The sequence below is a fragment of the Gekko japonicus genome, unplaced genomic scaffold (genome assembly GCF_001447785.1).
Source record: "Gekko japonicus isolate JY-2015 unplaced genomic scaffold, Gekko_japonicus_V1.1 scaffold63, whole genome shotgun sequence".
Lineage (NCBI taxonomy): Eukaryota > Metazoa > Chordata > Lepidosauria > Squamata > Gekkonidae > Gekko > Gekko japonicus.
The window spans coordinates 1,935,713-1,948,099 of record NW_015168654.1 but is presented as its reverse complement, the minus strand read 5'-3'; the positions used below and the strand labels follow the sequence as shown (position 1 = coordinate 1,948,099).

Sequence of the window (12,387 nt, the reverse complement as noted above, 5' to 3'; positions counted from 1 at the left end):
CATACCCAACCCCCCACCTCAGCACTCTTGGCTGTAGAGTTAGCTGACGTGACCAAAGCCAGAGTAGGGTTGCCAAGCAGGTCTGGAGTTCTTCTGGAATTACAAATGATCTCCTGGAGAAAATGGAAACTTTAGAGGGTGGATGGTATGGCAGCACATCCTTGCTGACCTCTCCAGGCTCTGCCTCCAAGTCTCCAGGAATTTCCCAATTGGGGAGTTGGCAACTGTGAAAGCCTTCCTCTGACTTCAAAGGAAGATACTCTCTGCCTTTTGGGGGGGAGGGGGAGGAGTGTCATACACAAAATGAGCCAGGCCATAGAGTAAATGAGCTAAATGTTGATTTAGTCCCCAGCCCCAAATCTAGCTGGACCCACCAGGACCTTTCCCCCAAAGGGGAGGGAAGAAGACAAAGAGAATCAGCAAATAACTCCTGTAATAAAGATGTACTGCTTTATTGAAAATCCACACAATTCAAATTTGTCCGTCCCGAGGGTGCCATGGGACTCTGTTCTGCTGCAGACCAACATGGCTACTCTCTGAAGCGATCTTCCGGTCTGGTCACTGAATGTTGCGCACGGTGTCGGAGCCTGCATTCACAGTTCAAAGATCTGCCTCCAAAAAGAACCCCCATTGCCTTTTCTAGCTGGCCCAGGTGCTCTTCCCCTTTAGACCCCTTGTGAGTGTTCCATATAACAACAGCTGAGGTAGGCTCATTTTACAGTGCCCCCACCCCCCAGCACCCCTTCACTGGCGACTGATGAAAAACAGCCAGGCCAGGTCATTCAAGGGCATATCCCCAGGAGCAGTTTTAGGTAGTATAAAGGCACGAGTGGTGTTTCAAAATTGCTCATTGGTCTTCTCTTTCCCCTGGATATTACTTGTTACCATTATTTAGGAAGACTGAGCTGCAGGGCCTTGGCACAGCACACAGCAGTCCCCTTAAGGGCTCATTCAAGTAAGACAATGTTTATATACCATCCCCTATCAGTTCATGGTGCCGTAGCACAGGTGAGCATTTGGGTCAGTTCTGCAGTGGTTCTAGCTGTTCTTCTGTGGAAGTTGACTCTTTAATTGTAGTAGCCGTTTTTAAGATCTGTGCCGGAGACCACCTGGAAACTTGTTCCTTTTGTTTTGGGGACAACAGCCAATGTGGTGGATGAGTCCTAGTCCTCATCTACCACACTGGCTGTTGTTGCTCCCCCCCCCCCCTTCAGCTTTTGGGGACAGGACAGGACTGAACTGGCCTGATATATCTGTCGTGATTCACTTGTATTGGTAAGGCTGGCCTAGATGGGTTTGATCTAGTGTCAGAGTGAGTGACAGCATGTGACTGCAAGGAGGCTGGCAATAACCGGTTTACGGCAGTCCAGCCTGGCACTGAGCATTGCACCTGGATTGCATCAGCTGTGTGCTGATTGGCCAGAGGCTGTATATATGTACAGAATGTACAGTGGACTTTTTCTCTCACTTGGATTGATTGCAGCGGAGCACTTTGACACTAAGAACTGTATACAGGTGGAGGCTGGGTGTAAATAAATTCACTCTGTGTTTGCACCTAAGTTCTAGAATCTAGTCTTCTTTGGGTACTCTAACTCCCTTTGGGCACTGACGTGCCAGCCAGCATTCCGTGCACCTCAACAACATCATGGTCACTATGTTATTACAGAGTGCCAAGTATTTTTTGTAAAGACAAATCTTCAATCTCACTTACATACAAGCTGCTAGTGAACATCTCCCCCCCCCCCACCACCACAATACAACAGAACTAGGTAGGTTTATGGTCATTTTATTTTTTATTTAAAAAACAAAACTAGGGAAACAGGTTAGGTCACAGTGTGTGTAGAAAAGTCACTGCATCGTGCAGCTCCGAAACAGCCACACCGGGAAGGGGTTGGGGGGGTTGGAATGCATCTCACAGTCTGGAAAAGAACCTCAAGGGTGTTCCCCTGTTGCAGGAAGTACCACCTCACGTACCCCATGAGTGGCATCTACATGGGAGGGGGGATAACTCAGAGTATCGATACCTAAACCAGAAAGAACAGAAGCTTCGGGAAGAAAGGGCAGAAAGAAACCCCTCCAGCGTTGGGCCAGGAACCAGCTCAGCCCCAAAGGGCAAGCAGAAAAAAGGCAAAGGAAGTCAGACATGTCTGAGGAGCCTCCTACAAGCAGGGCAGTGGAAGATCAGAGGCTGAGAGTAGAGCACTCCCTTGTTAAGCCTGTACTACCTCCAGCCGTTCTGTGCTGGCAACAAGCCCTTCCCACAAAGGCAGCTCACTTTGGTCTTTGGTGGAGTCAAATGGGCACAAGCCCAAGAGAACGGCACCAACCAGTGGGCGAGGTGAGAACGGAGCCACCCCCCCCGTGCCCCTTGTAGAGGAGTGCAGGCACCCATCAGTACCGGCCAAGCACCGTAGCCAGCAATGCCATGCGGATATACATGCCGTTCTCTGCCTGCCGGAAGTAGGCTGCCCGGGGGTCTGAATCCACCTCCACACTGGAAAGAGAGGTCAGGATAAAAGGTCAACAGGCAGATAAGCATCACCCACTGCCACCCCGCCTCCAAATCTCAGAGCACAAACAAACATTTTTTTTGTATTTGTGTGGGTTTTTTTTTTGGTATTTGCGTGTTTTTTGGTATTTGTGCGTGTATGCGTCTGTGTGCCTGAAAGTCATGGTTGACTTCTGGTGACCCCTAGTGGGGCTTGGACGTTTCAGAGAGGTGGCTTGCTATGGCCTGCCTCTATGTCCTGGCCCTGGTATGGCCCTGGTATTCCTTGGAGGTCTCCCATCCATATACTTGCCAGGGCTGGTCCTGCTTAGCTTCCGTGATCTGACAAGATCTGGCTTGTCTGGGCTATCCCACCAATGAACGTTTCAACAGTTTGCAGGGGTCTCAGTGCAAGAGAAAAAGGGTGACTTGGCTGAGGCCACTCAACAAACAAAGCTGAACAATTAATGAGCAAGATCTCTTGGGTCCAGTTCTAACATGGGGTGTTGGGGGAACTGCTTAAGTTGGGTGTGTGTGTGCCAGAAAGCTTTCTTCTGCACTCTGGCTCCAAAGCAGGAGGGACAAGACATTTAAGCATTTATATCCTGCTTTCCTCCCCCTGTGGGAACCCAAAGGAGCTTCCCAACATCATTCTCCCCTCCTCCATTTTATCCTACCAAGACCCTGTGAGGTAGGTTAGGCTGTGGTCACCCAGTGAGCTTCCATGACAAACTAGGGATTAGAACCTGGGTCTCCCAGATCCCTAGCTGTACACTTTAACAACAATGCCATGTTGCTCAAATAACCACCAATGAGAGATAGCTTTGAGGTTCAGGGTGGGCTTTAGGTGCACAACGTGGAAATGAACTGAGAGACAGAAACACCAGAGTGGTCTGTGTATGCTACTTGGTTTCCAGCCTGAGTTGGGAAACCCACTGATCTGTACTTGCTCCCAGTAGCCCCTCCTAGAGGCAAAATTTGGCAGAAGGGGCCAGCCACAACTGGCAGTACACACTGTAAATTTGCTAGTACAAGGGCACTCCTGGTGCTACCCCTGTAAACTCAACTTCTGACCCCCAGCAGCTCTCAGGAATCAGAAGCAAATTGAGAATGCTCCTTCAGAGAAGACGCAACGCATGTTTACCATCCTACCTGCATCCCACTAGACTAAATTGTGCGTATGAGGATGCTAACTGCCCCCACTTCCCAATGGGATCCTGCTGAGAGGGGAACCTATGCCAAGATATGCCCCCACATTCATTAAGCTGGGGGATACAGATTCATATGAACTTAGGCTATGGCCAGCCCCACCTGATCTCGTTGACGCGGGGCATTGGGTGCATCACCACCATCTTCTTCTTGGCTCTGGTCATGATGTGTGGGGTCAGGATGAACTGCCCGAAACACTGTGGATGGAAAGAGAGAACTTAAGTGAACGCAGGTATCATCCCATCCCAGTAAGTACATACCGAGAGGAATCAGGATGTGGCCCATATGTGCGAAGTGCATCTGGCCAGGCTTGTGATGTTCCAGGGTATTCACATCCAAGAACACGGTGCACACTGCAGGAGCTTCTGCATGCTCCCAAAGGCTTCATCTATAATTACTTTGGAAAACACTAATTTCTGAGGGGCCGATCATTTCAGGATGCAGCCTCTCCCGGATGCCGCCAGTTCTCCATTTTGACAGGCAGCATTTCAAGAAGCCACGGCTGTAGGAAGTAGGGGTGGATGGTAAGGATTTGGCCAACAGTACCTTACTGTAGCCATCTGACAGCAAGGGAAGGTTCCTCCTAGTTGAGGGGGGAGTCAGTCCACACACCAACATGAGCACTTGCCAAGGAGATGCAGTAGGGACGTGTGGCTACTAGAGAAGCAAACTTCAGGGTCATCGGAAGGGAGATCTGAATCAGGTGAGCTAGAAAGCTAAGAGGACTGACCACAGCACATGCTTTGTATACACAATGCCCCCCCCCCAATTGGGGTGGCTGAGGTTTACAAGCTCTAAACTTGGAACATTGCCTCTAGTTCCAAGTGAGCACTGTGGCCCAAGTTCTTCCTTGGCCCAGACCATAATTTGAACCTGAGGCCTTCTTCCCTCCCAGAACTCTTGGCACCAGTGTTCACGGCACTGCATGGCTGGCTTATGTCCTATTCCACTGGCCATATCTGGACATTTTGGATTTTCGCTGGTTTTCAGTTTTCAGTCTTCAGTGGAAATTGACTCCACAGGAGATTATGCTGGGGTTAACAGCCCTTCCAACTCTGTTACCACAAGGAACTCTGTACATGCTCTAAGGAACCTTTTACAGCCTAGGTGATGTGTGTTTAGCTTAATTAGTTCAACTGTATGGTTTTTCACTGAACCTCTCTGTGCTGCTGTTGTTGATGTGTGCCTTCCCTGTATTTTGTTTGCCTTTTCCCACCACCTTTTTGAATCCAACTAGCCACCCCCCTGGCCTTTTATAATAAACTTTTTTTATCAATACTTTTTTTTTGCTTCACTTAGTGTGATTCATTTCTCTGGGATATTTCTCTGAATTGTCTCCTTGTGTGCTAGACTGCAAGGGTGCTACACAGTGGTTATAAGGTATTTCCTAGGTCTCCAACCTGCCACTTTGTTATTCCTCTAGTACTGCACTAGAGTACCTTCTCAAAGGATCAGTCTAGATGTTCTCAGGAGGTCCTGAGTGGTGGCAGTGAGTTACCAGTGTATTTCTCTGAATTGTCTCCTTGTGTGCTAGACTGCAAGGGTGCTAAAAAGGTAAAGGTAAAGGTTCCCTTGCTCGAAAGCCAGTCGAGTCCGACTCTAGGGTTGCGGTGCTCATCTCCGTTTCAAAGCCGAAGAGCCAGCGCTGTCTGAAGACGTTTCCATGGTCATGTGGCCGGCATGACTAAACACCAAGGCGCACGGAACGCTGTTCCCTTCCCACCGAAGTGGTACCTATTTATCTACTTGCAATTTCTTGCTTTCGAACTGCTAGGTTGGCAGGAGCTGGAACTAGAGACGGGAGCTCACTCCGTCATGTGGCAACTCAGGTCTCGAACTGCTGAACTACTGACTTCCACAGCCTGCAGTTCAGCGTCTTAACCACTTGAGCCACCGCAGCTCAAGTGTCTCCAGGTACTCCAGGTACTCCAGGTACCGCAAGGGTGCTACACAGTGGTTATAAGCAATGTTCCCTCTAAGCTGTGAAGTCTTGTGAGCAAAAATTCTACTTTGTGAGCTACTGGCATTAAAGTTGTGAGCCAGCAATTTGGCTACTGCCTAAATTACTTTGCTCTGAAGCCATCCTTCCTGAGCTAAGACAAAAATGTGTGAGCCGGAGGCTAAAAAACTGTGAGCTAGCTCACACTAACTCAGCTTAGAGGGAACACTGGTTATAAGGGATTTCCTAGGTCTCCACCCTGCCTTGTTATTCCTCTAGTACTGCACTAGAGTACCTTCTCAAAGGATCAGTCTAGATGTTCTCAGGAGGTCCTGAGTGGTGGCAGTGAGTTACCAGTGTGTTCCCCAGGGAACCCTTGGTCTATAGGAGTTTCCCAGCAAGGAAAGACACCATCCTCCCCTTCCTACTGTAACAAGGGCCATTTAACTCACCGCCTCATACTCCTGGATGGAGGAAAAGCGCTCCTTCTGTATGCGGGTCATGTAGAGCACATCGGTATCGGGAAGGGCCTCCTCAATGTTCTCAAACTCCTCCTAAGACCGGAAAGGGGGAAAGGAAGCTGTCAACAGTGAGGAAGTGAAAAAGCCTGCATGGTGAACTCTCCTGACTTGTTCCTTGTCCTCACCTGCTTGATGCCTTTAGAGGCCACAAAATGGAAGACGTCAGATGGCATGCGCAGGTTACGCGGAGTGACGTAGCGCAAGCTGACGCGGTACTGGGTCAGCAGGCAGGCTAAAGAGTGGACTGTGCGTCCATGTTTCAGGTCACCCACCATGGTTATCTGGGGAAGGAGGAAAGGGCGATGATGAGTACCTGGAGACCAACACCAGCCTCCATTCTGGTCCATTTCAGGGAGGGCCCTGAAATCTCCTGCAGCACATGGAGCCAAGTTAGGCTGGCCAAGAACCCCGTCTCCGAGTCCAAACTTATCCTTCACAGGAGGCCCCTGTAGTCTTACCGTCATGCCGTTGACAGTGCCCAGTTCCTCACGGATGGTGAAGATGTCCAGCAGCGCTTGTGTTGGATGCTCCCCAACTCCATCGCCTGCGTTTATCACAGGTTTGCGGCAGTGCTTGGCAGCCAACTGGAAGGGGGAGGCAAGGGAGGGACACAGTGAGCCCCAGGAGGCAGAACAAAAAGAGAGTGAAAGAAAGTCAACCTCTTTGTCATGGCTGCTACTCCCCTTTTTGATTTGCAGAGCCTTTGCAACCTCCATTGAATCGATGATGTCACATGCCATCAAGGTAGAGCAATATTATTCCCCATTTTGTGCACGTGTGTGCGTGGGGTCTCCCAACTTTTTTGAGCTTTTGGGTACCTCTGGAATTCTGACACAGCACGGTAGGCGCAGCCACAAAACAGCTGCCACAAAATGGCTGCCGCAGGAGCAGAGCCAGCCACTAAATGGCTGCCGCCCACAGCGACTCTGGTCATACTGTGAATATCCACGTGTTGTGGTGGCAGCTGTTGCCAAAGCAAAGTTTTTAAAAATCTGCACAGCCAATCAACTCTCCAATGGCCAACAGCCCCTCTTGACCCTGCCTACTTCTTAAAAAACCAGGGCTATTTTTGGGCAGGAATGCACAGGAACGGAGTTCCGGCTGGCTCCCGAGTTGGCCACGCCCAGCAGGAACTCATTAGCATAATAGGACACACCGAACAGCAGAAACTCATTAGGATTGGCTACATTAGGGGTGTGTGGCCTAACATGCAAAGGAGTTCCTGCTACAAAAAAAGCCCTGAACAAACAAGGTAAACAGAAGCAAAAGGTGGGTGTGGCTGGATGACCACACTTCTGGTAACATGGGGGTGTGGCCTAATATGCTAAGGAGTTTCTGCTGTTGGGTGTGGCCTGTTATGCTAATGAGTTCCTGCTGGGCTTTTTCTACCAAAAAAGCCCTGTAAAAAACACTTGGTATACACCAGGAAAGCTGTCAGCAGACACCGTAGCGCCCACAGGCACCACATTGGGGACCCCTACTTTAAGGCAATGCTTCTGAGACAGTTTACACAGATAAAATTACCACTGAAATCACCATTAAAATTTAAAACATGATAAAAGCAGCAAAACCATCAGGTCCTATACTTACTGGTCTCCCACTAAACTACCAAGGAAGAGGGCGCATGAAAGAGGGCCTCTGTCACAGATCTTAACTGGCAGGCAGGCAGGCCAGAGTCCTTAAAGCACATTGCACCGCCTCACCAGAGAACACGTTTTTTGGCTTATTAATGGGCTTTAAGGGTAATCATCTGCATTCTGGATTGAGTTTGGGAGTGAATTAGTATAGCTCTTTCAACACAGGTGAGATATGCTGCCAATAATTTGGGCTAGTCAGCATTTTCACTGCTGCACATTCTGAGTCAAGCTCCCACACAGTCTTCAAAGGTAGCCCTTTGATACAGCACAGTGCAACAGTCCAGTCCAGACCTGATTCCAGCTTGGATAACCCTGGCCAGGTGCTTCTCAAGGAAAAGCCGCATCTGCTATGCCAACCACAGATGTTCAGCTGTACTAATGTGTCACAGAGGAGATCTGCACCTCTACCTGCTCTTTAAGGAGCTGTGCAATCCCATCTAAAATAAAGTGACACCTTAAACCCTGACTGGGAGTGCTACCAACCTACCATTACAACTACCTCTAAACGCTAGTTCAGACAGTCCACTGACTCAAGTGAAAAGGAGCAACTGAGTTAGGCATCATCAGTATACCGATGACTCCCAAGTCTCCAGATGCCCTCTTCCCAGTAGTTTCATGTCAATGCTAAACAGCACGGGGAAACCCTGCAGGACTCCATGCCACAAATGCCAGAGAGCCAAAGCAGCTGTCCCGCAGCACGACCTTCTGATCCCAGTAGGCCAAGAAGGGCTGGAGCCATTGAAGCACAAAGCCCTCCAATTCTCATCTCAGCCAACTGGGTCAGAAGGGTACCATGGCCGACTGTACTGAAAGACACTATGTCATCCGTGAGCATCACTGCACTCTCTTGACTTTTTCTCTCCCAGTGAAGGTCTTCAGTCAAGAGGACCCAAGACAGCTTCATTTCCAAAACCACATTAAAACAGGCTCAGAGAATCCCTCTCAGTACAGCCTGCCCAGAATATATGGAATCTTGATCTCTCTCTCTCTCTGTACACAGAATGATACATCTTGATAACACTTAAAGCAAGCGCTTAATCCTCATGGCTATAAACAATATTTTATTTATTTCATTCAATTTGTATCTCGCCCTACCCCACAAGCGGGCTCAGAGCAGCTCACAACATATGCCAAAACAATAAAACAACAACCGGTTGATCTAAAAAGCCTTCGACAACACACTAAAGATCCGTTAAAATCTCTGATGGCAGCTTAACCATTCTAACGACAGTGCCTGCTGCAACAATGTCAGGGAGGGCACATTTCTTTCAAAGAAAACGGAGTCAGCTGGTTCTGGTGCCAGGGGGGCATAGGCAGTGCCCTGAGGCGGAAGAGGCAAATTAACAGACTGATCACACTGAGCAGGGAAGGCCAGTGTCCTTGGGCATCCACTGCCTCAGCCAAAAATCTAGCGGAACAGCTCCATTTTGCAGGCCCTGCAGAATTGGAATAAGTCCCACAGGGACCTGATCTCAAATGGGACTGGGAGCATGTTCCACCAGGCAGGGGCCAGGGCTGAAAAGGCCCTGGACCTGGTCGAAACAATAAGCTTCAGGAAGGAGTATTTTAGAAGGTCTTTGAAACTGGGAGGCAGTGCGTGGCACAGGACCAGAATTCCAGAGTCCAAAGAGCTGCACAAGCATCCTGAATAGCTCTGTGCCCCTCCTTACCGTTAGCAGTGGAAGAATTGTGCAAGTTAGGTTACTTTATATTGCAGAATTAATCAGTTGGCTTTGTTGCCAGTTACACACACACAGCTCAATGGCTGACACAAAGGGTAGACAGCTAAGGCTTTACACAACTAGAGGCCAGAAGCAGCGAATGAACAAGGAAGTCTTGGCAGGCACCTTGAAAACTTTCCACCACTATAAGGACTACTTGTTTTATTTATTTACAAAATAGCAGATTAGAGCCCCAACGTGTTGAATCCTGGATTACTTCATCTGGAAGTCTGACCCCAGTGTGCTGTACTCTATGTCAGCCTCAGGTAGATAATTCTGTTTTAAAGCCCAGGAGTATCAAACTGGGGAGCAAAGCACAGCCTGTTACCCAGTGGAATCGCCCCGGCCTCACCTCCACTGCACCCGGCTGAGGGTGTCTCAGCACGAGGACATCTGAGTAGCAGCTCATAGTCTGGACCGAATCAGCCAGTGACTCTCCTTTCTGGCAGGACGAGGTGGCTTCAGAGAAGGTGAGCACGGAACCGCCCAGGCGGTACATGGCCGCAGCAAAGGAGCTACTGGTACGTGTGCTGGCCTCGTAGAACATGGAAGCCATCACTTTCCCCTGCAGAAAACATGCAGATTTAGGACTATTGTTTCTTTCTCCCCCAGAGAGACCAAGACACATTTCTCAAACCTCACTCACACTCCGGCCTTCAGCTCCCTTCTCACCTTTAGGATGTCGATGCTGCGCTCCTTCTGCACCATCATGCGCAAGTTGTGTGCCACGTTGAACAGGTGAGACATCTGTGGCGAAGAAAAAGGGAAGGCACTCAGTGGCGGGAGCTCTATAGCTAAAATAACCCTCCCTGCCCGGAGATCCCCCAAACCTCAGGGGCGGAATGCCAAGTACCTGGTCCTTTGAGAACTGTTTGACCGACAGCACATGCTGCCCAATGAGGGGGTGAAGCAGCGGTGAGGTCTGTGGGTGTGGCAGGCTCTGGGGGGATGCCTGCCTGGGTAAGGGGCCTGCCAGGTACAGCGAGCCATCTTGGATCATGGCCAGGTCTGCGTGAGGAAAGAACAGCCCCCATGAGGAGATGTGGGTGTCGCCTGGCCCCCATCCCTTCTCCTCCTCACAGGGCAGTGGCCTACCAGGGGTCCAGAGCCCTTCCCCCTCGGCCCATTTCTCCGCTTCCAGAAGATGTAGTGCCTCCAGCACACTCTGCGGGCTGCTTTTCAAGTCCTTTTCCCCCAAGCCAAAATAACTCATAAGAAAGCATCCACACGTGGTGGACCTGTATTCGAGCTAAAAATGATTAGCAGTCTTGATGTAATGACGGCTGGCTTTGGATCTGGTTTCTCTTTAACAGCTGAGGCTCTTCTGCTGAACTACGTACCAAGGGCTCCCAATAACCCTGCATTGCATCGTTCTACATCTTATTACAGCTGCTAGAATCAGACACACTAGAATCATACTTGCAAGGCACTGAAACAAGACTACAGTTCTGACTGTCTAGACACACATCCATTGATTAGACTGACCGTATTAAGGAATGGGGATGATGTACAACAGACAGAGGTGATTTGGAGGCCAATGATGCTTAAGTTGTATTATTTTGCCAAGTAGGGTCATTACTCTGTATATGTGTTCAATCTCTCTTGTATACATGCTGTGCGTTTTTGTATACTAATTAAAAAAATTAAAATGTCAAAATCAAAACACTAATACTAGTAAAGGGGTAATTATACATTTTCCAGAAAAATGCCTGGCCTGAAACACAGGGCTGAACCCTGGTGGGCACTCAGAGGTCACGTCAAGGACTCCTTGCCACGCAGAGCCTTCCCAGGCGGTCACTGTTTTGCTCCAATCCTCTCTCCTCCTAACTTTTCCTTCCCCGATCCCACCAAGGGCTGAGCACTCCAAAAGTACCAAATCCCCATGAGCCAAACTGGATTAAAACAAGGTACAGAAGAGCAACTGCTTCCCACATGGCTGGTTTATTCTAATCACAGAACTGGGAGGGAGAAAGGAAGGAGTTTGGATTATGCCCAAAATTGGGAGAAGGAGCCAGAAGGAAAACTGACCAGGCTCAGTTGCTTTTTTGACGATTTTTTCCCTGAGGTCTTCAGCTGCGAGAAGACAAAAAGAATAACAGGGCTTAGGGGAGAAGAAAGAGAACATCCAGCAAATACCACCAACCCTCCCTTCCCGAGATGCTATTTGCCTGCCCCAAATTGCACGCTTCTTTCAAATCTCACCTGGCAGCCCAGGGTCTGAGGCACGGTGGATGCGGGGCGGCAGATGGAAGCGCGCGTCTCCCACTGGGCCTGCCCGGCGGGGACTCGATGCTCGGCTGCGCAAGGCTTCTGCCTGCACTGTGGGGCGAGGGCGCTCGGGTGTCTGCAAGAAAGGGTTAGTGGGAAACAGAAAGGGAAGGAGCACCCACTCCTACCCCTTAACAACCGCATTTCCCCCCCCCCCAAAAAGTGCCTTCCTTCATCACAGTGCTCGTTCACTTCAGTGAAGCTGTTGGGTCGCCTCCTGTCAGTGACATCATCCTTGCTGCTGGGAGGGAGGCACAGGTCTTCACCACATTCTGAGATCACAATTTGGGTATGGCACCAGCACTCACCTTCAGGATCTCCTTGGTTGGAGCTGGATGTGGAACCACTGTGCCTGTTGGCCATTTTCGCACATCCTGCCCATAACCTGGTGGTACAAGGACCTGCAGGACACAAAAATGATCACAGTGGGCAATTTAGTCCACAACCTGTTTCTAGTACCTTCTCAGGGAGTGGCATCAGTCCCTCTCTGGAGAGCCAAGCTGTTCTCTCTCCGTCACCTTCTTCAGCATCTCTTTTCTCACCTGCCCATCGATGTAGGCCACCTCTCCACGCAGGATGACACGCCGGACAGTCCCCTTGACCC

General features: G+C 49.7%; 1 protein-coding gene across 2 annotated transcripts in view; it reads right to left on the bottom strand.

Moving 5' to 3' along the window:
- Window positions 1–1,819: 1,819 nt before the first annotated feature.
- CAD (carbamoyl-phosphate synthetase 2, aspartate transcarbamylase, and dihydroorotase) overlaps window positions 1,820–12,387 on the bottom strand; it is a 57,938-nt gene continuing 47,370 nt past the window's right edge. For both annotated transcript variants that reach the window (XM_015415130.1, XM_015415131.1), the window contains 12 exons: window positions 12,326–12,387; window positions 12,131–12,184; window positions 11,718–11,859; window positions 11,544–11,588; window positions 10,369–10,523; window positions 10,188–10,262; window positions 9,868–10,080; window positions 6,616–6,741; window positions 6,283–6,438; window positions 6,089–6,190; window positions 3,800–3,894; window positions 1,820–2,494 (listed from right to left, as the gene is read on the bottom strand). The exon at window positions 12,326–12,387 is cut by the window's right edge and continues 67 nt beyond it. In XM_015415130.1, coding sequence (XP_015270616.1) covers window positions 2,392–2,494; window positions 3,800–3,894; window positions 6,089–6,190; window positions 6,283–6,438; window positions 6,616–6,741; window positions 9,868–10,080; window positions 10,188–10,262; window positions 10,369–10,523; window positions 11,544–11,588; window positions 11,718–11,859; window positions 12,131–12,184; window positions 12,326–12,387 — 1,328 coding nt within the window. In that variant the 3' untranslated portion in view covers window positions 1,820–2,391. The remainder of the gene's footprint in view (window positions 2,495–3,799; window positions 3,895–6,088; window positions 6,191–6,282; window positions 6,439–6,615; window positions 6,742–9,867; window positions 10,081–10,187; window positions 10,263–10,368; window positions 10,524–11,543; window positions 11,589–11,717; window positions 11,860–12,130; window positions 12,185–12,325) is intronic.